Genomic DNA, 25,087 nt, shown 5'->3' with positions numbered 1-25,087 from the left:
TGGGAAAATCATAAATAGGGAGATCTGCGATTAAGGGGGAACTTCGTGTAGTTCTGGCATCTCATCTGGTTATTTCTGCTCTAAACAAATACTGTCCATGCCTAAGTTTATCATCATCAAAAAGGGGAAATTGATGGGTTTTCAATGTCTTAGTCTTATGCGTCTTATGTTTTGATGATCAAGAAAACTTGTCATGAAGAACCATATAGAGAACCTGTCCCACAGAATATACATCTTATGTGAACTGGTCGAAGTCTGAAAAATAGCAAACAGTTGAACGACCACAGGGAGGAACACAACAGGGACCTGATGACCTGGTCCCTTAGAGTTCTCCGACACAAGCAGATCAGTGACTGTACGCAATCAATATAAAGAGGAACACAATAGGGACATGCTCCCTTAGGGTTCTCTGACAAAAGTACAAGTCAAGTACACAGCTGGAACGTAGCTGAAGAAAGTGACCATCAAGCAACTGTCACAAAAGAGGAACACAACTAGGACCTGGTCCTATGGTGTGTCCTGACAGAAGTACAAAGTCCACTATCCAGCTAGAACGCAACTGCCCAGAAGTGGTTGTGCAGACAGTACAACAATCACTTCTCATAGGGAAGAAGCGTACACCAAGAGTTGATATCACAATCCATTATGCTATCTTTTGTGATAAAACAACTTGGTGCAAGACACACCATTACTTGTGCATTCAGTGTTATTCTCTCAAGAAGAAAAAGCATTCATCCGGCATTGAAGTCACTGGTGTGTCAAGAACAAGAAGACAACTCCACTAAGGATCAGTTTCTAAATAATTATATGTACATCCATAGTTGAGTTGTAATCTTGTTATTTGTTCGTCATTGTAATTCCTAGTTTGCTTTCTTAGAAGTGTTGTCTTAGGAACAAATCAAATTCGTAAACTTCTGAGTTTATGTTGTGACTAGGGATAGTCATAAGTTAAATCTTTTATAAGTAGGAGATTTATAGAGTGGCTTGTGGTGGTGCATCACAATTTAGTTTGAAGTCTTTGCAATAGGGTATTTGCAAAGTGGCTCGTAATAGGTATATTACAAGTTAGTAGAGTTTAAAGCCTACAAGAGTAGGTTGTGGTTTTTTTATCCCCTTGTGTGAAATTTTTCCACGTAGAAAATCTCTGGCCTTCTTTACATTTCAGTTTTTCCTGCATTCTACGTATTATCTCATAGAGGACCAGGTACTCTATAGTTTGGTGGACTCATATAAACTAACATATGCTTTTCAAGTATATCAGTGAAAACCCAATTCTTTTACCGAAATCACCGAAATATGAGTAGGTTTGTAAAACTGTGATTTTTCTCCAAAACTTTTCAACAATAAATAAGATGTTTCATTTTTCAGATAACATGAGGAAATTACATCTCTATGCCTACATGTCACTATGCAGGTGAAATCATGAATGTCACCAAAACAGGGTAGCAGAAAGAAATGCATCTCTATGCATGTATCTTAAGTACGCATGTCAAATGCAATGTATATCACTGATGAACTCATAAACTCACTTTCAGAGTACTCAATCTCACATTCTTACACTTTCCACTTAATATAGTCAATCACTCGGCATGCTCAAACACTCGGTACTATATATGGCCAATCCATATGACTATATATATCAAGTGCGCTCACTAGGGGGTGTACACACTCCCGAGGGACTCCTTCAGTCCAAGTGCTATAATAAGCTAGATTCAGGCATAAATCAATATAACATGCTACGGCGTGCAGTCCGTTCCCATAATATATAGCCATAAGGCTCCTTGCGGTGTGTAACCCAATCCACATATGTATAGCCATAAGGATTATTGCGGTGTGCAACCCGATCCACATATATATATCGTGATAAGGCTCGTTGCGGTGTACAATCTGATCCATATAAATGTATGATATCACTCACAGTACGACACTGAGGCTCCAACTTAGTGACAAATTTCTCCAGTCTCACGGGCTCACAACGCTCATACTAAGCAGTCCTGATCAATTATGCGAAATGTGATAATGTGCAATAACAGATACTGAGATATGATATGAAATGAGGAATGCGACTGAGTACATAACTTCAATTAAGCAAATAACTCAATAGCAAAGAACGATCACTGTGGGCCCCAATAGATTCAGCATATAGGCTAAACATGAGTTTTAGCATAATTTACGACCCAACTGTCCTAACACAGAGTGTACAACAAAAATATTTAGATAAGATAGCGACATTATTTCATGTAATCAGCTAAATCATAATTTACACGGTGCACGCCCACACGCCCGTCACCTAGCATGCGCGTCACCTCAACTTCAATCACATAACATGTAATTCGAGGTTTCATACTCTCGCACCAAGTTTAGAAGTGTTACTTTCCTCTAACAAGCCAATTCAAATACCGAGCAAGACAAACGATGCTCCAAGAATGACATCCCACGCGTACCGAACTCTGAACGGCTCGAAACTAACCAAAAGCAACTCAAATACATCAAATAAAGTCCAAGGAAATAATTCCAAATGAATAAAAGTCGAATCCTTAATCAAAAATATAAAATCGGCCAAAATGTAAAACCAGAGTCTGCGTCTCGTAACCCAATGAAACTTACAAAATTCGACAACTCATTTCGACTCCGAATAGGTGTTCAAAACTCAAAAATTCACTCAATGAAACTTTGGAACAAAATCCCTAATTTTCTCTTTAAAATTCACAATCCAATTACCAAAAACGAAAATAGATTCAAGAAATATAACTAAAAACCGAGTAGAGAACATTTACCCCAATTCATATGGTGAAAATCGCCTAAACAATTGCCCAAATCCGAGCTCCTCAACTCAAAATATGACCAAATGAACAAACCCTCGATATTAAATATTTTTTGCCCAGTTGTTCTGCCTCGTTTCGTGTACCAAATAATCCCAAAACTCACTTTTGATGCTTCTAATGGTTTTCTTGTGAAATTTCATTCAAGATAGGCTTTTGAACACCCAATTTGGCCTTAAAATGAGGAAGATATGATGTTTTGTAATTTTAAATGTAGTTTGGAAATTTGAGGGATAAAAAAATGACATTTTAATTATTTTACACCAGAAAAGCATCAACGAAAGAATTTTCGTTTTAGCGCCCAAAACTCATTCAGAACTTCCTGACACAAACCATATATGCGTTTCAATAATATAACACACCACGAACCTGCTCGCGCACTCAAAATACCGAAAAGATGTCATCTTGACCCGAAACTCTAAATCCTTAACCTAACTAGTTTCTCAACAATAATCCAAAACACATTCGATCCCCTCGGACCCCATTCAATCATACCAATAAGTATTAAAACACGATACAAACTTCTTCGAAGCTTCAAATTATATCAAACAACATAAAAGTCACGAATCACGCCTCAAATCAAACCTAAATAAACTTTGAACTTTCAACTTCTAAAACTCACGCTGAATCACATCAAATCAACTCGGAATGAACTCAAATTTTGTACACAAGTCTCAAATGACATAACACAACTATTTAAGTTCTCGAAACCACAATCCAAACCTGATATCATCAAATTCAACTCTCGGTCAAACTTATGAACTTTCCAAACCTTCAAACTTCCAACTTTCGCCAATTAGTACTAAATCCTTCTAGAAACATCCAAATGTAAATTCGGGCATTTGCCCAAGTATAAATTTCCATCAGGACCTAGTGGAATTATCAAAACTCCGTTCCGAGGTCAAATTCACAAAAGTCAAACTTGGTCAAGTCTTCCAACTTAAAGCTTCAATAATGAAATTCATCCTTCCCAAATCGATTCCGAATAACCTGAAAACCAAAATTGATGATTCACAGAATTCATAATACATTATACGGAGCTACTAATACCCTCAAATGGTCGAACAAAGTGCAAATGCTTAAAACGGCCGATCGGATCATTACATTTAAATTCTCTCAATATTTTATTTTGCCCTCTCTATTCGGTGATGAGTTTAGCTAAAATTCCTATATAACTTCTCAAAGGTGTATTACTTTTTTGGGAGCAATTGAAGTCTTGGATTGAGATATTTGGATTTAGGCATTCTGGGATCCTCTTGATTCTGCAAAATGGGATATTAAGCTAGCGTTTGCACATAAATTTAGTTGAAACTTAAAAAAAAGATTTGTTTAAGTTGTGTTGATAAATAATTTTTGGAAGTTGAAGTGTTTGGACATACATTTTATTTGAAGAAAAATTAAAGCTTGTGAGTGGAAGAAAAACTCACCCAAAAACTGCTCTAAACCAGTTTTTGGGAACTTGATTTTTTTTTTTCAAAATTTTTCCCAAAACACGACCATATTCCATAAACAAACAATATTTTCAAAAAATATTTGAAAAAATATAGCCAAAATATATGGCCAAACAGGTGCTTTTTTTCTAATTTAGGATGCAAAAGCACTGAATAAAATTTGTTCCTTCTATACTTGGACTAGGTGAGGGTAGGCCCGTGATGACACGGGCCCAACATTTGGAAGCATTTTAAGTCAATACTCCTTTAGAGATAATTCTAATAGTATTATATTTTAATGGGAAATTACCAGCTATGTCCATTTATAAGTAGCTTATTATAAAAATTGGCCAATTGATAAAATATTACTAATATTAGCCAAATTAGCCAATTAGCTATTTGTAGCAAAAAATATCAAATTTTTGTTTTGTTTTGAGTGGGTGTTATTAGAATAGATTGGGCACAACTTAAGGAGCTTGAATCTCGGTTTTGGGATGATTTGGTGAAGTTTTGAGGTGGTTTGAATTGAAAATTCGAAGTAAAAGCTGAACATAAAAAAAATGATATATGTATCACATATGTATCATATTTATATCAATTGTGTATCACATGTATATCCATGTATAACTGTGTGTGAGATACTTGCGTGATACATGTTTTATACATGTGTCGCAGAAGACTTTTTTGAACTCGATTTAATTACGAATTTTGATACAAAACCAGTCCAAATCACCTCCAATCTTCCTCAAATTTTGTATATTGACTTATCTATATATTTTCAATGAATTTCAACTATACCCATTGAAAAAGTTCCTTTTTTGTTTAGATTTTTGGAATATTGTATAGATTTTTGTATTTCATCACCTTATTTGCTACCCCGTCCATGAAATTTCCTTTCCGTCTTGTATCTAATGTTGCTAATCACGCTTAAAAATATGGAAGGTGGTTTTTTCATGTGATTCGTTGAGAGAAAGAACCCTATTATTTGGTTTTTCAATTTTTGTTGGCTAGTTTTTGTAAGTCTATGACTAATGGTTAGAGGTTGATAAGTTGAGATTTACTTGGGACATTTGTGTAAGTTTCCCTATTTTAATTCTTCGTCAAACATAAAGTCCTAATTTTTTTGTCTTAATTCAATAAGTGGAAGATTTATGTTGTAAAAATCAAACGACCTCCAATTTACAAAACCATCATAGTGAAATTAATGATCCTCTCGTACAATATGAAAAGCTTTTAAAGCTACTTAATAAAATATGGTAAGAGAAATTCTTTTTATATTAAATATTTATTCCTATTGATTTATCGAATTAACAAAAATAAATTTAAAGCACAATTATCGAAATACACTTAATAAATGGACTGAGTAATGCAATTCACAAATTAATGGACAACCTAATTAGATGCTAAGATAGGTCTTCATAAATCAAACCAACATATCAACACAAAAATGGCATCATATGCTAAAATTGTCAGAAAATGAGTTAGATTGTGACTTTCTCGGAAACTTCTCCTTTTACAATGCTATTTTCCATTCATAAAATATTTATGCTTATTTGATTTTACATTTTGCTAGGGAAATATTTAATTTCTAAATTTTTGTATAAAGACAATTGTGACACTTTAAACTAATATTTTTAGAATGTGTTCCTCCACCATATGATTTTTTTTTTTTGGAAGTTTAAGGAAATTAATTAGTACTTTTTTATAACTATGAGAAAAGTCTAGGAATGTGAACACTTTGAATATATATTTAATTGTGCCATATCATAACTATGCATCTCTCATTCTATAACTCAACAGTGATGCCAAGCTGTTCAAATACTTTCTTGCACTTAGTTTGACTGTTCTTAGTTAACCCAACTAATCAATATGCAGAAAACTTTAGTTCCTTTAAAGATATCCATTATATAAATATTACATGTTAGCTATTTTATAATGTTAACTTTTGTTCTTCCTTTGTGTCAATTGAAAAATTATGAAATGCTTTACTTGATTGAGGATCAACTTGACCTTGAGTTTTGCACTTTATCATAATGATAAAGATAGATAATATATGTAGAGAGGAAGAGAGAACTTTCTTATTTCATCAAGTGTTGTCCAAACGAATACAATGTGTGCCCAAACCCTTTATTTATAGTATGACATTAAGGTAATACAAAGGAATGTCATCAATATGGTATTAACTATTGAGATCATGTGGGAAGACCATGGAGAGGTTATGGAGGTGTGGGAGTTACAACTATAATGGTGAGAAGTAGTGGAGGTTATCTATATAATGGAGAAGAGTAATGGGAGATATACACGATTAATGGACATTCATATGATATGTATTTCATAATATTAAAATAATAAGATATTTTTTTATAAGGAGGATTTACCTTTTCAGTTCCAAAGTAATGAAAATGCTTGAAGCATTAACGAAGCGGGTGGAATCGGGTGAAAAGAAAATTGAGGCCAATGACAAGAAAGTGGAAACATACAATTCCAGGGTCAACCAAATCCCGGGAGCACCCCCGATATTGAAGGGGCCGGATTCCAAGGAGTTAATCCAAAAGCCTTTTCCTCCGAGCATGGCACCGAGACCGATCCCAAAGAGATTTTGTATACCCAACATTTCAAAGTATAACAGAACCACGGACCCGATGAGGTAGGGTATGATTCTGAGGAATTACAATCAATTGCATGTCAAAAAATAGAGAAATTGATGTTGGACTGCAAAATTACAAGGAATTGTATAAGGGTATGAGCTTCAAGGACATACCTGAAGCAAGAAAACGTATTAACTTCTATGCCCCGGCAAACAAAAAGGATTTAAAGCAAGAAAAAAGTGATAAAGAAAGATTAAGGTACAAATGTGTTCTTGATTGCCTTTTTGTTGTTCTAGAAATCTTCCATGGGTTAGGATAAAGACATTAAAATCAAAGCATACTTGTGATGAAGCATTTGATAATAGTAGGATTGATTATCATACAATTGCACATTACAATGAAAAAGCTGCAAGATAATCATATGTATAAGATTAAAGAGATGAAAGCAGATATCAAAAATGCATTTAATATAAATGTCAGTTATGGAAGTGTAAGAGGGCTAAAAGACTGATTTTAGAGAAACTAGAAGGCAGTTTTACAGATGGCTACAATAAAATTGAGGCATATGCCAATGAACTTAGAGAAAGTAATCCATAGAGTGATGTGATGATTAACTTGTTAAAAGATGCACTTGTTCAAGGTGTTAGAAGATTCTTGAGAATGTATATTTGCTTCCATGATCTTAAGATGAGTTTTAAGGAAGGTTTGAGACCTTTCATTGGCTTGGATGTGACCTTTCTTAAAGGGAAAGCTAAAGGTCAATTGTTAATTGCTGTTGGTTTGGACTGTAATAACCAAACCTATCCTCTAGCTTGGGCAATTGTATATAAGGAAACTAAGAGAACATGAAATTGGTTCTTGGAATTGCTTCAAAGGTAATTAGATCTCAAAGTGGGTGAATGAATTACCTTCATGTCAAACATGCAGAAGCTAGTCTTTCTATTCTAGTTATTTATTTCCTCACTGTTAAGTCTATCTTATTTATGTCCTTTAACTATTCTTATTTCAATTTACTTTTATTTTATGTATGGATTGATTCATGCACTCCATAATGTGCTTCCATAGTCAAATCATAAATATTGTGTTAAACACATTGAGGCAAACTGGTGCAAAAAATGGAGAACATATGAGTTCAAGAAGTTGTTTTGGTGGTGTTCATGGTGCTCATATGAGGAAGACTTCAAGGACCAGTTGAAGAGCATTGGTAAAATGGATAAGGAAGCTACAGAAGCCTTACTCAAATATCCTCCTATAGCTTGGTGTAGAGCCTATTTTGACACAGTGTGTAAGAACCAAAGAGTAGACAATAATTTTACAGAATCCGTAAATGTATGGATTTTAGAAGCTAGGCAGAAGCCAATCATTAACATGCTTGAGGATATAAGGATTAAGCTAATGAACCAGTTGAGGGAGAGAGGAGAATCTGCTAGATTATGGGCTATATCTTTCAGTCCACATAGCATGAAGTTATACAATGAGTACCTCAAGATAGCTAATAGATGTGTTGTTAACTCCAATGGTGAATTTGGATATGAAGACAGAGAAGAGGGAGATAGGCACACTGTCAATATGGCTATGAAGAGATGCACATGTAGGGTATGAGATCTCACTGGAATTGCATGCCCACATGCCATTAAAGCCATTGAGTACAAGAAGATGGATCCTTTGAAGGAAATAAATTGGTGGTATAGCAAAGAAGCATACATGCTTACTTATAAACACAAATTGCAACCAGTCAGAGGTGAAATTTTTTGAAAAGTTGAAGAATCTCAAGTAATAAAACCACCTGAGTTAGTCAAGTTGGCTGGGAGGCCTAAAATCAATAGATCAAGGCAAAAAGATGAAGCAATCAAGAGTCAAGGTGAGTGGGGAGTTTCTAGGAAGGGAAGAGTTATGACATGCAGCAATTGTGGAGAGACAAAGCATAATGCTAGGGGATGTGACAAGGTAAGAATTAATTTAGTAATTTCATTCACTCATTAATGGATTTGTCTAACATCTCTAACTTGTTTAATAGCCACCCAACAAGGAGAAAAGGCAAAGAATGTTTGATGAAGATGAAGAAGTTGGGCAACATCCAGAAGAATAAATCAACCTTACTGCACTCCAGTGTATTCAAACAAGTCAAGGCCTAGAGTTTGTTTTCATGCCTACACCAAGTGTCTATAGTGAGACTTCAAGAAGTTCATTTCCTACTTTTGAGCATCCAGAACATGAAATAAAACCAGCTATAAGGCCTATGGTTGTGTTAGAAGAAACAACAAGGCTTCAACAGAGACAACAACCATCACAACCTTGATCAAAGGTGATCATAATGGTTTAAGTGTTCCATCAAATCTTCCTTACTTACCAGACAGCCTCACATGGAAGAGAAAAGTTGCTATTGCTGGAAGACAATTGGAAATGCAAAGTAGGCAAAGAATTGAGAAGTTGGTGCCAAGGAAGAGAAACAAATGATGTGTGGTAGTTGAAGTCTTTTGGGCTTGTAGTTATTACATTCTGACGATATAATCAACTGCTATTTTTTTGTTTAATTTGATGGTAAATTGGAGGTCATATTATGACCAAGGGTCTGTAAGTTTTTGGGGGCAAAATTTTGCATCCAACGGTCCATCAAACTGAAATTTGCTAAGTTAAGCATTATGCAGTTGATTTTAGTATTTGTTTAGTATCAGTAAGTAATATGCAGATTTTAGTTCTGCTGGTAAGCAATATGCAGGCAGATTTGTTTAGTTACTGACTTACTGTTAATCAAAATGCAGATTTGTTTTGTTTTGTTTTAGTAAGCAATATGCAGATTTTAGTTCTGCTGGTAAGCAATATGCAGGCAGATTTATTTAGTTATTGCTAAGCGAAATGCAAATTTTAGTGTTGCTGGTAAGCAATATACATTCATGTAATTACTATTAAGCAAAATGCAAATTTTCTCATTTCAGTGTCTCATTTTAGTGTATCAATATGCAGTCCGATTTGTTGCTACTCTTATGAGTAAGGATGAAATAGATAGTGTCTCATTTCAATAAGCACATAACAATTCTAGACTAAAGAACCTGAAAACAACAACAACAACAAACCCAGTTTAATCCCAACATGTGGGGTCTGGAACCTGGAAACACCAAGTTTATATTTACCATGTACATATTTACCAAGCAGAACTAAGTTTACAATTACCAAGTGCAAAAGAAGTTAATACACCAAGTTCACTATTTGAAAACAGAACTAAAGAACCTGGAAACACTTCCTAATATCCCAGAAATAAGGCACTAAGTTAAGACTTTATATTTAGGACTTGGTACCAATACCAAGTTAAAACATCACTAAAACACTTCATTGTTTACAACTTAAGTACCAATACAAAAACTTGAATGTTGCACTTCATATATCAACTTCAGTTCATTAGCATTGCAGCAACAAATCCTATAAATATTGCCCATAAAATCATAATGACGATTTTCATATTTAGGACTTTCTCTTTCAATTTACGGGCTTTGTTCGCTTCCAAATTCTTTAAAGCCTTCAAGCCATCCACTCTTTCCTTTAATCTGTCCCTTTCAAATCGTATCCAAGTCGACTTCATATTGTTGAGTTTAACATTAGCGGTGTTGACATTCAATTTTGTCTCTCCTTTCTTCCAAATTATTTCTGTAAGCTTCTATTATCACTAATAATATAAGGTAGTTATTCTACTATATTATTTACACAAACTATGCCTATTTATTATTAATATTAAAACTATTATAGCTATTATTATTATTATTATCATTATTATTATTATTATTAATAATAATAATAATTCTATAGCTATCGTCTTTATCATTCATACCTTAATCGTATTTATTGTTACATTTCACGAAAAGCATTTTTATTTCATTTATATCACTAGTGAAAATATTTTTTGCAATAACTTTTAAATATTATGAAATTATATTTAATAAATATTGTAGTATCTTACGATTAATATTTTATTTAAATATTAGTAATTGTGAATAGGTATAATAAATAAGTTAGTTATTTTTTTAATATTATTATTGACTATTAGAAGCCCAAAGAATTTGGAAGGAAGAAAGGAAATTTGGCCTAGTTAATAGCCCAATATTTTCTACTAATTCTACAAGCCCAAATTACTCCAAATGACACACCAATTCTATCCGATCTGCTAATGATCAAATGACCAACTCTTTGTTTCTAGATTATTTTTTTAGCGCAATTACTTTTGTACCCCTAATTAGATATAGCCAAAAGAATAGCCCCTCTCTCTTTTCACATGTAAAGCAATCTCTTTCCTCAAAAAAACTTTTTGACTTTCCAAATCACATTGTCGTCTTTTCAATTAACATAATATATTGCCTACTTTAAATTTCTATGACAGATATTATGTCACACCATTTAGTGAAGCTTCGGTAGAACGGTAGCACTACCGTTTCAAATTTTTTTTGAAATTCAAAATCACTAAAGTATCTCTCTTTTGGATTTCAAATTTTTATTTAATTACAATGAATTCTCGCCTCAAATCCAATGCCAAGAAGTCTAAATTGGGATCTTTTCTCTCTCTTTGCTCACATGGAGTTTCTCCATTTTTTCTTTTTCTTGCTGCACAACATCCCAACCATTTTGGGTATTAATTTGAAACAAATCTGCTCAAAGTCTCAAGCAAATCTGAAACAAATCTTCTCATTAAATGATGAACGACTATTTTACTGTTCGAAACCTCACGCTCTTAATTTCAAACGTTAGAGGTAAAAATCCCGCCCATGAACCCTACTTCTTCACCTATAAATACTTGCATTTGAAATATATTGGAAAAAAGAGCTTTCGGAGCCGTTGCACCTCTCTTTAAACCCACAAGCTTCGGCCCCCTTCTTTAACCTTAAGCCCTTAGCCGCCCCTTTTACCCAAAAACTAGAGCCATGCCAAAGCTTTCAATTTATTTATGTCGGTATTTGACGATCTTCAAACGAAGTTGATCAAAAGCCGGTGATAGTAGATTTTCTTGACGCCGCCCTCAGTTCACTGCCCCCAAGCAGGTCTGTAGCCTTAAAATTTCCTTCTCCCTTTTTTTTTAATTTTTATTTTTGAGTTCCAGAATAAATGCTTGCTTAAGAATATGACTTGCTTTCTATGTAGAAATCATGCTTTAGGAATTATTTTATTGAAAAACCATGATTTGTGGTTCATTGCGTATTCTGGCAATAGAAAGTTTGAATAAGAATGACATGTGTTTAACTACATTCTCATATGAACTTGCATATGGAATTTGCTCATAGTACATCCTATTATTAAACCTTTAGGTAATATGTCGTTTTCAGCTATTTAAGAACCATGTTTGTAGGCCATGAATTTTTATGGATTAGCCACTATTTACTTATTTAAATGTCATAAGGAAGAAGTACTCTGCTAAAATATTGTTTAAGAAAATGATTCACTGTTTTAAATAGTATGTGAACATGGATCTTGTTAAGAGAACTTGTTACTTTTAAATTAATCAATTAAATATTATATGGAGTAGCAGTAGCTTGACTCAACTGATCGGAAGCATGTTAAAGTGACATATATATATATAGTATGCCCATAGTATTTCTTAGAGTGGTAGCTAAAGATCATTCTTAGATCCTTACAAGTATATTTGCTAGGTAAATATTACGTTCTTAAGTTTTATAAAAACATCATTTACTTGCAACATGTATCCTATTTGAATTTTTTTTTTTTAAATTTGTTCCTTATCTCTATAATAATTAGGATACATACTCAATGCAATTTTGTCTTCGCCTAGCTTCATTGTCTCATTCTCTTTATGCTTGTTGAAGATTTAAGTCCTCTGTTAATTTGTTCTTTTTACTTTCTTTTTCTTTGCATACCATATACGCCGGAGCAACAAAGAGTCTCAAGCGAGACTCTACCGCTGTCAAAGCCGAACCAAGCATTACTCTCTCGTGGCTTCCTCCAATAGCATAACCGCAGGATTCTTCTTCCTAATTAAATTGAATAGAAGATTATTTATTATTCTATCTATTTTTGCTTAAGATACACTTTCTGATGACCTACATTTTATATGTATGTCTTGATTATTTGTTTTATCACAGTCAAGTCTTAATCTGGGTAGTAGGCCTTAATTTGAGTAGTAATAAAATCCCAATCTATTAATATAAAACATGGTGTTAGGTATGGAATGATAGATTTAACATTTAGTTACATTTAGTCATATTAAATCTATTAAAGTCCTTTAAAATCAGCTTAATATTTCACATGGAAAATATTTCTACTTTACTTCATGCTTACTTTCCTTTTTTTTATAAAAGTGCTAATCAATGCAAGTTTGTTTTCTAAGTCACCTACAATATTTGAAATTCATTCTTTTGTTCGGTTGATTTTTTTATATCCTTGACTTTCAAATTACTTCTAGTAAAAAATTAGTTTTCTTTAAACAATACAAATAATAGACATAATTCGCCCACCTGACATGCTTATGATTTCTATTTTCTTTATACATTTGGAACTAATTCATTGTGTGTCTTTTGATTTAATCACTGTTAAATTTTAACGAGTACCAGCGTGCTTACTAAAATTGAGTATTTCATTATTTACTAATCCTTTTATTACTTATATTTAGCCTTAGCCTTAATTAACCTAAGTTTGGACGGTTAACCATTATTTAATGGATCATATAGAGTGCTTAATACCTTCTCTATAAGATTAATTAGAACCCTTATCCATAGCCTTAAAGGTTAAGTAGACCATAGAACAGAGTTAATTTTAAGCACTATTTAGCTAAAATTGGTGTCCTAATTCACCGTTAAAATAATTAGGTGGCGGCTCTCTTTAACTAATTAAACCCGCAAAATTACCAATATGTTATACTCTAATTTGACTCGTGTTAAAATGGGGTATAACAGCATGGCGACTCTGCTGGGGATTCTAGGTTCTAAACCATAACAAACTTAGGTTAATTAATTTGTGTGTTTTTAATTGTTTATTATGCTTATTTGAATTGCCTTTGTGTGATAAACTGCTTTATATGAGTTGTTCATATATTCCTATTACTTTATATAATTTGTTATTCTGTTTCACTTCCTCCACTTCTGAAAAATTCACACAAAGCACACACATAGTGGTTATGTGGTTTGCAGTCGTGCACTTTTCAAAAAATACCTTTTAGGGGAAAGTTCGTGGGTAAGTCGATCAGCGGTGCAGCCGACAGTCACGGGTTTTCCACTCTCAAGTTGTCCGCTTGGGAGATGACCAGTCTAGCAAAACCCTTTCTTAGTCAGCCTAAGATAGAACCAAACCAAAACCCTTTTAAGACCATGCATCATTTTAACCTTAGGTGATTTAATACCCGAGGTGTATTAAATACATCAATTAACCTTACCAAAATGTCCGAGTGGGTTTTCAACCCCAAGTGACACCTTATCACGTATATGTGCATCATTTGAAAGGTGAATATGCCAATTATGTGGACCATTTGTGATCGCGCCCAACTATGCCTTATAAAAGGACAATGCGGACGTTGCAAATATAACCTGAGTATTTATGCCCAGAGTCGAATCCACAGAGAATTAACCTATCAATTACTTTCGTTGGACTTACTAAATTCTTTAGAATCAGCTTCCCCAGACGTTGTGAATAACAGTTGATGATATATTTAATAACTAAGATTGAAAGTCAATAAACAGTTGTAAACTAAATATGCTTAAGTTGTGAACAATAATGAGAAGGTTCTAAGGTAGTGATTTCCCCTATTGATGGAATCCCTTCTGTTTATGTTTCATATTGATTTACCAACACATCTCTATCAATCATGAACACTCTTTTTACCGTGAATCTCTCCCGAGTAATCACGATAATTTACTAGACGCACTCTCCCGAGATACGCTAGCTGGCTTTGTTTATTACAGTTCACTTTAGATTGCACCCAAGACTTCGTTATCCCTAATCCCACCTTTAAACCCGCAGTTATAGATCCCTCTTATACTTTGGGAGTGGTGTTGTTCAACAATCACCTAAATATGCCCTCTCTCCCGAGTTATGCATACTAATTAGGTACAGCTAATTGAGGATCTTGTCAATTAACTACAACAAACACGTAGTTGAACAAATAGAGATTAAACTGGCAAACTATATTAACATAATCAAGAAGTTCATCCTTCAATAGGTTCCATCAAAACCCCAGACAAAGAATTTAGCTACTCATGACAATGGGTAAATAAACTATGAAAATATTCATGATCAAAATTGCCAGAAAAATAAAGAGAAGAAGAAAATATGATGTTTTGGGTGATCTCTCACACTTGTTTTTCTTGCCAAAATACTCTCTAAAACATTACATGCCTCTCTTGGGCGAGTTCTATTGTTTAATATAGGGTTTTGGGCTAAAAATTCCGTGTTTTGCGCTTCAGTCCCTCAATTTTCCGCGTCCTATCGTGGTCCTACCGCGGTTACGCTAGGACCGCGGCCAACTAGCCTCTCAGAATCCGCAACAGCCTTCTGCCGCGGTCCGACCGCGGTTACGCCGGGACCGCGGCAGTCCATCTCCAGTTCTGGTTTTGCTGCCTTCACGTGGTGTACTTAGCGGATATTGTAAGATTGACCTCTTTTCTCCGTAATTGATCCCAAAAGTACTCCATAGACTTCTTTTATTGTATATAGCCTGCAAAGCATGAAAAGCACTAATTAGAGCATTTTGTTATCACTTTTTACCATAAAAACTATACAAGAAGGTGGATCTTTAGGGCCTAATTATAGTCCAATTCACCTATTATCAACACCCCACACTTAAATCTTTGCTCGTCCTCGAGCAAGTTGAACCACAATTCTAGGCCTAATCGTTTGATGTATTACCCAGTTTATGTCACACCCGCCATTATGAAAGAACAATCTAAGTAGTGCAACAGCCACACCTCAGATGAAGACTCTAATGCCATGCCACACTCGTGCTTACTCTAGTTACTCTAAACAGAGGTGAAACTTGCTTTTTCTTCCTGAGTCACATGACCTCACATCACATTTCTGAGAGAAGTTCCACACACATAAAATCAAGCAGCAAGGAACTATAGATAGAACGAATCCACTCACTCTCAGCAAAGAATATTCACATGCCACACAGATACACCATAAGCTTGCCCTTAGTGTAATACTCTACTAATCGAGTTGTTCAGTCCAAGATCAAGAGGTCTTTATTTGGTTATAATGTAGGCTAAGGGACGGGTAGGATATATTTGGATATAGTGACTAACCTCCCTAAGCACTTTTAATACAATCGTTCCCTTTATTCCAATTTCCATGTTCAACCCAATCATTCTTCCACACTTGTTTCATAGGCTACCCCCACTTTTCTTTAGGTGCAACTAGCCTCTTTTTTTTCTTTTTTTTAAAATTTTTTTTTTAACAGTCATTGCACCATTCAAGTATTTTCCTGATTTTCCTTTTCTCACTCCATTACTACCCCACACTTTGACTTTTATATATTTTTTAATGATTCAAGTGCTTCTAGGAGGTACAGGTTCAAACAGTCAAACTATTCAAACACAGGGATGTAGGTTATTGTAAGGTTATCAAAGAACAGGCTTCAGGCTCGAAGGGGTTAACTATGGCAATATGTACTGGTGGATTCATAATTATACAGGCTACACAAGGAACTACCTCAATCATCTCTAAGGTCAAACAATTTCTATTTCGCTTTGCAAACACACAGGGCAAGTTCTAGGTATCGCATGCAAGCACAGAATACAAGTATTATCTCACACACACTTGGCATGTAACTCATTCCGAATTAGTTTGTCAACACACTCACGTGAGCGTTCAAGAAAGACAAGGTGTGCAGAATTAAGGCATAAAATTACGAGTCTACAAACGAGCCTAGACGTCGCACCCTCAAGTTCGTTTTAGTTATTTGCAGGTGTGTACATTACGGGTTGCATTCTTGCCTTCACCCATCTTGGTCCAATAGAGTCCTAAGGGTCCTAAAAATATTAAAGAAAAATCTACCTAACCCGGTTCAAGAAAAGCCCTTGGAAAAGAACCGTGGTTAAAAGAAAAACCAAGGAGGAATTACTACACTACCTAAAAAGAAAAATAAAATAAAAAAAATCTAAATGGACTACTTCCCTCAAGAGTACTGTCCAAGTGGTCCGTCCTCAGGAAGAGTCTCCTACATTTATTTATTTTACAACCAATGTATATGTACACTAACAATACACCACTAAAACAAGTCTCCCACCCCACACAAAAAGAATATGGCATGTCCCCATGTCATAACACAAATAAAGTGCACAAGGGTAAGAAGACTTCCCTGAGAATCACTCGGAGTCGGAGACGGTGCTGGGATCCACATGACAAGCCCTCCCCAAAGCACAGAACTAAGCTATCATCCGGCTCTCAGACCTGGCCTACCGCTAAGACATGGCATCCATACGCACATGCAGGCCATCCACCGATGAGCGAAGATCTGCCACCTCTTCCTCCAAAGAATGCAACATGGGTCGGCTGGACTGTGATCTAGAGAACCCTGCCCCAGTATGCGGTCACCGAGAGGATCCGGCTCCATCATAGGATCTCCTGGATGGTGCCATGGGTGTTGGGGCATCATCCTCATTATCAAGCTCAATAGTTGTGGGTGCATCTCTGCCCACTGTGATCTTTGAAGCTCTGAATGCCGCTTTTGCGGGCAAAGCTCCATCTGTAGGATTGGTGGGGACACCATCCAACAGACACAACCTCGTCACAAGTGAGGGGAAGTAAAACCCCTTAGATAGCAGAGGTTACCGAAGGATCATTTCATCTCCAATAAGTCTCTCTGTGAGCACGTGATTTTTGTTTTACGCGACAATTACTCCAAAAGAAACAAAATAATAGCAATTGGTCTTGCTGTACATTTTCTGGATTTTTACGTGGCATTTTTGCTAGTTATTTGTGATTTTGCCCGTGGTTATTTTATTCAAACAAAAATAAAAAAATATATGTATATATGTCGTGTGAACCGTAATCCGTTTATTAAAAGAAAAATAAAATGTGTGCATCCTTCATTGTATTTTGTCATTAAGTGTTTAGTATAATTAAATGTTAATTGTGTGATAATTGTTGTTCAATGTTTTATAGGGTATTATTTGGCAAATTAATTTAAGAAATTAAAAAGAAAAAAAAGGAAGAAAGAGTTTCGGACTTGGGCCAGTCCAATTTTTAAACAAACAAGCCCAAACAACCCAACCCAAAACCCCATATCTACCCGGTCCAGACCAGCTGACCTCAGGGGGGGTCCAAACGACGCCGTATTGATCTGGTCTGATCTGGGCCGTTGATCTCAGATCGATCAACGGCCAGGATCACATTCCCCATACCCACGAACAAACCCGACCCGTTCAACCCCGGACCGACCCCAACCCTTTGCACTTGAAACGACACCGTTTCCCATTAGCTGAAGGATCCTGGCCCTTCATCTTGTCTCATCTGACGGCCAAGATCTATTCACCCACTAACTATATAAGCCTACCATCATACCCCATGCCCCATCCGAACACCCCCTACCTTCCATCGTCCTCACCACAGACCCCTTGAAACCCTAGCCGCCCCCTTTCCCTTCACCATTAATCCCAGCGGCATGAACGCCGGTGGCCTTCACCTTAACACCCTAGGACCACCTTGACACCCTGAACATGAATCCACCAACCGTTCAGCTCGAATCCCATCCCACCTTCTCGAATCTTCATTTGAAGATTCGAGTCAAAACTTGATCTACACCGATCTGCCCTAGATTCATACCAGACAGTCCCCGGACCTCCCTCGTGACCAAACCATGCTTGGTTTGGTCCGAATCTAACCGAGGAGGCTCAAAACCCAAATCTGTCATCTAGGAACCATAGGAAACCCCAGGGCCTGGTCCGTGTCTGTTTGAGCAAAGTGATTAGGGTCTAATGGACCTTAATCGAAGTGTTTCTCATTTGAGAAACGCTTCGATTAAAGTCCGTTCAACCCCAAGAAGGGTCTAATCAAATCCGAGCTAAGACTTCCTGATTTTTAAGGTTTTAAGGTAAGTTTGTTTTATTATTATTCAATTCATGTGTGTTAAAAGTTTGTTCGCATGATTTGCTTTAAGTTTTGTTGATTGTGTCCTGCCCACCTTGCCCGAGCCCCTGTACATGGTCAAGTTTGTATTTTTTATTCACTGATGATGTGTGTGTTTTGTAAACTGCATATTCGGTTTGAATTTGTAATTGGTCATTCAATTAGTTCCCAATGTTATTTCTGTATTGACATTGCAATCTGAACCCTTGTTGATATTGTTTGGATTTCTGATTTTTGGCTACGATTGTACATGTTATGATTAGTATAGTCGAGTCGACATATGGCGTCAATTAATTTCAGTAGTTTGAATGTTAACAATTGAATCTGTTGCCTGCTGCAACTTTGTTTGAATCAGAGTAAGAATCAAGTATGGCTACTTATAGTTGTTGTATTTGAATCTGAAAATAAAAAGGTTGGATTGTTAGCTGCAATTTGAATTGGAGGGCATGTGCATTGGTGCACAACATGTGCATAAAAGCCCTTTTGATTAAAATAGTTTGACAGCATGTGTTGTCAGATTATATTCTTGCTGCCCCTATCTGCTTTTTAGTTTAATAAATGTTAAAGGGTACTGTCAGGAATATCATGGGAGGGTTTTATACTTAAAGGTTTGAGTGGAAACTGAAAAAGAAAACAGCACATGGGAGGGGTTTTCTGATTGATTAACAGGCTGTTCAAATGACCTGATGTTAGGCTTATAAAGGGGGGAACTTCCATTAGAGAGAGAAGAGAAAAAAAAGAGGGAGAACTGGGGGTTTTAAAAAAACAGAAAACTGAAAAGGCATCAGTAGGTTTTTCGAGACTGAAAATTGACACTGGATTTTTTAAAAGGAGAGGAAAACATCTTTGAGAGACATAGAGAGGCACATACAGACGCATTGAGAGAGGATATATACAGATAGAGAGTGAGCAAGAAACAGAAAAGCATACAGAAAAAATCAGAAAAAAAAAACTGTTTCTGTTTGGATTTCATTTGTTGTCAACCTGTTTAAGCAGTATTGATTCTTCCAAAGTCTCAACTGAGATTACTGGTGGTGTGTTGTACTTAGCTGATTCTTGGAGTTGGTCTGCCTGGAGTTTTGTTTCTACTACACTGCCTACTGCTGTCATTTTTCCACTTTTCCCTCGTCTATAATTGCATCTGGCACTGGGGATTTGTCCTGTTGTTGTCTGCTGTTACTGCTGCTGCATTTGTTGCCATTGTTACTCTGCTGACTTCCCTTCTTCTTCAATTGTAAACACTTCCAGGTACACAACTTCTGAAACCATGTGTTGTTGAAAGTTTGAAGTTTGAAGCAAAAATAAAGAAATGAACGTCTGTTTACTTTACAATACTTGTGTTCAAAATAGGTTAAATGGTAGTTTGGCCTGTATTTGTTTAAGTTAGTTCCAACTGCAATTGCTCTGTATGAATTATACACATCCTGATTGACATATTAGATAGTATTGTTTGTTAGATCAGACGTATTTTCAATGTGTATAACCATTAGGTTTTGATTCAGTTATGACAGTATAACATAGAATCGCGGCAAGCATCTGTATGTATTTTTGCCTAGACCTCTAAACTGTCAAATCTGTTATATTTGGTTTCATTTGATTTCAAGATAAACGTACCCCAAGCTAATTCTCATGTGGTGTTACGTTAATAGGGTGGCCATGTATGCCAACCCTCTTGTTAGATTACTTGTTCCTATATAGGTTCGATATGGGTTTCGATATAGATTCCCTGTTTCGAAATAATGCGACGACTTTTTGAGTTCAATTAATAGTAGTTTTCCTAATAAACAGCTGATTTCATTTATCAAGCCCAAATAAGCTAGTTTTAAAATTCAAACTTGAAGGTCGTTTAATGTAAATTTAGTGTACGTTATTAGTTTGCTTGCAATCTCCCTTAGCACATTAACAAAGTTTATTCACTCCTTGAAGACAAGGCATGAGGTAATTCTCACCTCATAAACAACCAATTAGGTAATCAAACAAAATTCGGATTCGTCAAACATAGTAGAGATTTAGTATGTAGTTGCTTAAACAAGTAAGTTTGGTATCTTTCTCTTTTATTTTTAGAGACAAATGTAATAGAAATGTAGTTGCTTTAGGATATCCTTTTTAAAGGTAATGGGACGAGCCTCGTCAAATAAAGACACACATCGCGGGGCCCTCAACAATTGATCATAATAAATACATAAGTTTTGGGATGGACCGTCTAGAAAAGTTCACTCCTTCCCCAAAGATAATAACGCGTTAGGCTCTTTCAGGCGCGGCTTAATTAAATTACATTCTTAAACTCGGGTGCACATTGATGTCACCCGAATCCAAATCTCAACGGAGTCGAAATGTATTAATAACTACGGGTGCATTGATTGTGACGTGGTTCGAGATGAATTTTCACAACGTTGCAATTCTATAAAAAAATAAATGATAATAAAAGCGGTTTAAACTTAATAAAAGCACGTAAGTCATAACATGTATTGAAATCAGATATTTAGCCATTATAATAATTTAAGCGACCGTGCTAGAACCACGGGATTCGAGGGTGCCTAACACCTTCCCTCGGGTCAACAGAATTCCTTACTTAGAATTTCTGGTTCGCAGACTTCATTTGGAAAAGTCGAAAATTTCCTCGATTTGGGATTCAAGATAAACCGGTGACTTGGGACACCAAAAACCAAACCTTTCCTAAGTGGCGACTCTGAATTAAATAAATAATCCCATTTCGAATATTGTCACTTAAATTGGAAAAACTCCCCTCGCGCATTTTTACCCTTCGGGGCAGGACGCGCAAAAAGGAGGTGTGACAGCTTTGGCGACTCTGCTGGGGATGATCTCCCAGAACCACTGGTTCAGGATTCAAGAATTCGAGCTTAGAATAATTGTTATATTTGGCTTTATTATCTGATATTTATTACATGTTTTGACATAACGTGCTAAATGTTGTCTTTTACCGCTTTGATATTATCTGAACTGTACATAAACTGTGCTGAAACCCTTCTCTCTTCACCTCCGGGGAGAAGCTCGTTGGTCGAGGCTCCCTATTCTGTTAGTGTCAATATCTGAAATAAGAAAGAGGACAGATAAGTTACGAAGCCGGACGGCCTTTTGGTTCCCTGTAAGTTGCCCCTCCTCGACTCGAGTAGTCCGCTCGGGTACACAGTCTAGAACATCTACCCAGGTTATAAACTTAGTATAATGAAACCTCATGCCAGATCCCTATGTAGGAACGCTTATTTGCATCATGTTGCATTTGACATAGGGGACTCAACACAGGGGTTGGGTCCGTCTAGGACAGGCAACCTGCAATGAAAAGACCATCCTGCTGCATCCCGTTTGTTTTGCGCATCTATTTGCTTCAGATCTGCATGTTGACCGGTTTCCGAAAATTTTTCAAAAAAAAGAAAATAGCAGGGTAGGAAGATAATTACTTATTCTTTTAAAAAAAAAAAACCAATGTCCGAGTAATGTCAAAACCTCGCCGGAATTTTCTTTAAAAAAAATATAATACGTAAAAAAAATGATGAAAAAGCTTGTCTTTCAGTTTAACTATTCCTTTTAATCACTTTCAAAATCCAAAAAAATATATATAAATAAAAAAAATCAAAATTTTTATTGTTTCATTTGTAGTACCTCTTTAAAAGATTTTCGAAATTTCAAAAAAAGAGGAAGTTTAAAATGTATAAATATTTACTTGGTCTCTTTTCAAAAATAAATAATAAAATAAAAAAAAACATATAACAAAATTCCAAAAAAAACGGTTATTCTTCTTTTCTTTAAAGGATTTTATTTTTGTTTCCCCTATTTTGATCCCACCGAACTACGCCGGTTTGATTCTCGCACGGGGTGAGATACGTAGGCAACCCTCATCGGGTCCAACTTCCTGTTTTTGCAAAAAGAAAATCTCTTAAAAAATCTAGATAATTTTAATTTTTGAGTCTAATAAAAGTTTATCACCCTAAATAAATGTGCAGGATGAGCACGATACAAAACGAACCGTTTTCAATAATGACCAAGATCCCTTTAGAGTTGCGATTATGGTGGAACGACTTAGGCAAGGAGGGGCAAGGAAAAGTGAGGAAATATCTGAAAAATCTCCCGGATTTACTAGACATTCAGCCTCGGGGCGATATTATCAGATCATTGGTCACTTGCTGGGATTCGGCGCACAATGTATTTCATTTCTCAGACTTCGAACTCACCCCGACGTTGGAGGAAATAGCGGGATACATTGGGGGTGATGAAGCTCCGTTAAGGTTCAAATACTTGATTGCACCTAGGGCCGTCACGGTACACCGGTTTCTGGATTTTCTGAAAATACCCCGAACATTTCACCATCCAGATCTTGCCAAAGGTTTCTGTAGTCTCCACCTCATGTATGCTAGGTACGGTCACGAGGGCGGGTTCAATAAGCCGGATTTCAAACTGTGTAGTAAAGGCAACCGACAAAAGTGGGACGAACACAGGCTGTTAGCTTTTATGACGGCCTTCTTGGGTCTTATAGTGTTCCCAAGGAAGGACGGCAACATCGATCTAAAAATAACTGGGGTCGTCAGTACTTTGCTCACACAACATAAAAGTACTCTAGCGCCTATGATTATGGCTGACATTTTCCGGGCTCTCACCGCTTGTCGAGCCAGGGGCGACTTTTTCGAAGGATGTAACCTACTGTTGCAAATATGGATGACCGATCATTTATGCCACCGCTCCCCGCTCTTAGGTTACGGTTCGCCCGAAAAGACTTGTATTGGAAAATTCTACACTAGAGTCAAAGGTTTCAATCTACCTGAGGGCGTCACATCATGGACCTCATTTTTCCGAACTCTCACTGCTAGCCAAATCCAGTGGACGCGTCGCCTGTTGAGGAAATCATATACATGCCAGCAACCAGGCCCCATTTCCTGTTGATGGGACTTAAAAGCATCCAACCCTACGCGCCATATCGGGTTCTGAGGCAACTTGGGAGATATCAAGTGGTGCCGAAAGATGAAGATCTGAGTACCCAAGTGATTGAAATCAGTCCAGACGGTCGTTTCCCCGAAGAAGAAGTTCGCCAAATCTGGAGTGAGTGCCAACATTTGACAGCAAGCACTTGTGTGATGGATATAGCAAAAGGGGAAGTTGCCCCAGGGTATCACGCTTGGTTCAGAGGCGACCTGTCTTGCGAAAGACCAGCTAAGAGACCGCATCTCAAAGATTTTGTGGAATCGTCCCAAGGGCAATGGAACTGGTTAGCAAAAGAAAAGGGGTATCGGGCAGAAATCGGTGATTTGAAGCTACAAATTGACAGTCTGAAATTCAATAACAGCATACAAATCGCGGCGGATCGAAGCAAAAAGAATAAATTGGTCCAAGAGAATGAAGAACTTAAGGCCCAAATCCAAAAATTGAGATTGTCTTTTGATGAACAGCCCAGAAGTCGATCAGACCAGCAGTTGATTAAGGGTTTAAAAAGAGAAGTCACGGAATGGCGAGATGGTTTAGAAGAATCGGGAAAGATTATGGCAAAGCTCAAGGCACAGTGGGGAATAAGAGTAGAGAAGCATCGCCGATACTTGAACCAATCGAAACGCGACCACGAGAAAACTGTTGCCAAAATGAAGAGAGAGATGGCTATACTTGAGATCAAAGCAGCTAATCAGGCCAAGAATTTCCAAATTGAGAGCAGATACTGGTACGACTCATTAGCCCAGATGAAGTTAGAAGTACGGCGACTGAAGAATCAGCATATACAGGATTCTCAGGTATTCAAGATATGTAGCGATCAGATAAAATGCCTACTCATAGAGAAGAAGCAAACCAGAGATAGGATCAAGGCCATTGCCCATGCCATCACCAGACGATGCCTACGATGTGAGGACATGACCAGTGTTACCATCCTCTCGGCAGTGATGGGTTATGTCAAACAGACCATGCATGAGCTGGAGCAGCTCGAGAGGGATCTCACACCTAGGACCGCGGTGAGGCCGAATGATGCCCCGCGGGCACCAATTTTCAAAACCATAATGTACTCATAAGTCGAGTCTGTATCTTAGCATCTTCTGCTTGTTTTTCCCATCAGTTTGTTTTAGTCTATGTTGAGTCTAGGTTTATTTTCAAAGTTTGCTCTTTCTTTTGCAAAATGTAGTTTGTAACAGACCGTTTCAACAATAAAAGGTGTGTTTCTTTTACGCTCATTTGTGTTATTGAACTACGTAATGATCTG

At 36.5% G+C, this 25,087-nt stretch overlaps 1 protein-coding gene across 1 annotated transcript; it reads left to right on the top strand.

Annotated features, from left to right (window-relative positions):
* Nucleotides 1-7,237: 7,237 nt before the first annotated feature.
* Nucleotides 7,238-8,929, top strand: LOC142164702 (uncharacterized). Its single transcript, XM_075223095.1, has 4 exons — nt 7,238-7,330; nt 7,438-7,662; nt 7,906-8,436; nt 8,858-8,929. The coding sequence occupies exons 1-4, from the start codon at nt 7,238-7,240 to the stop codon at nt 8,927-8,929; spliced, it is 921 nt and encodes a 306-aa protein (XP_075079196.1).
* Nucleotides 8,930-25,087: the final 16,158 nt, after the last annotated feature.

Source organism: Nicotiana tabacum, chromosome 1 (assembly GCF_000715075.1).
Source record: "Nicotiana tabacum cultivar K326 chromosome 1, ASM71507v2, whole genome shotgun sequence".
NCBI classification, from domain to species: domain Eukaryota; kingdom Viridiplantae; phylum Streptophyta; class Magnoliopsida; order Solanales; family Solanaceae; genus Nicotiana; species Nicotiana tabacum.
This window is presented reverse-complemented; position numbering and strand designations above follow the sequence as displayed.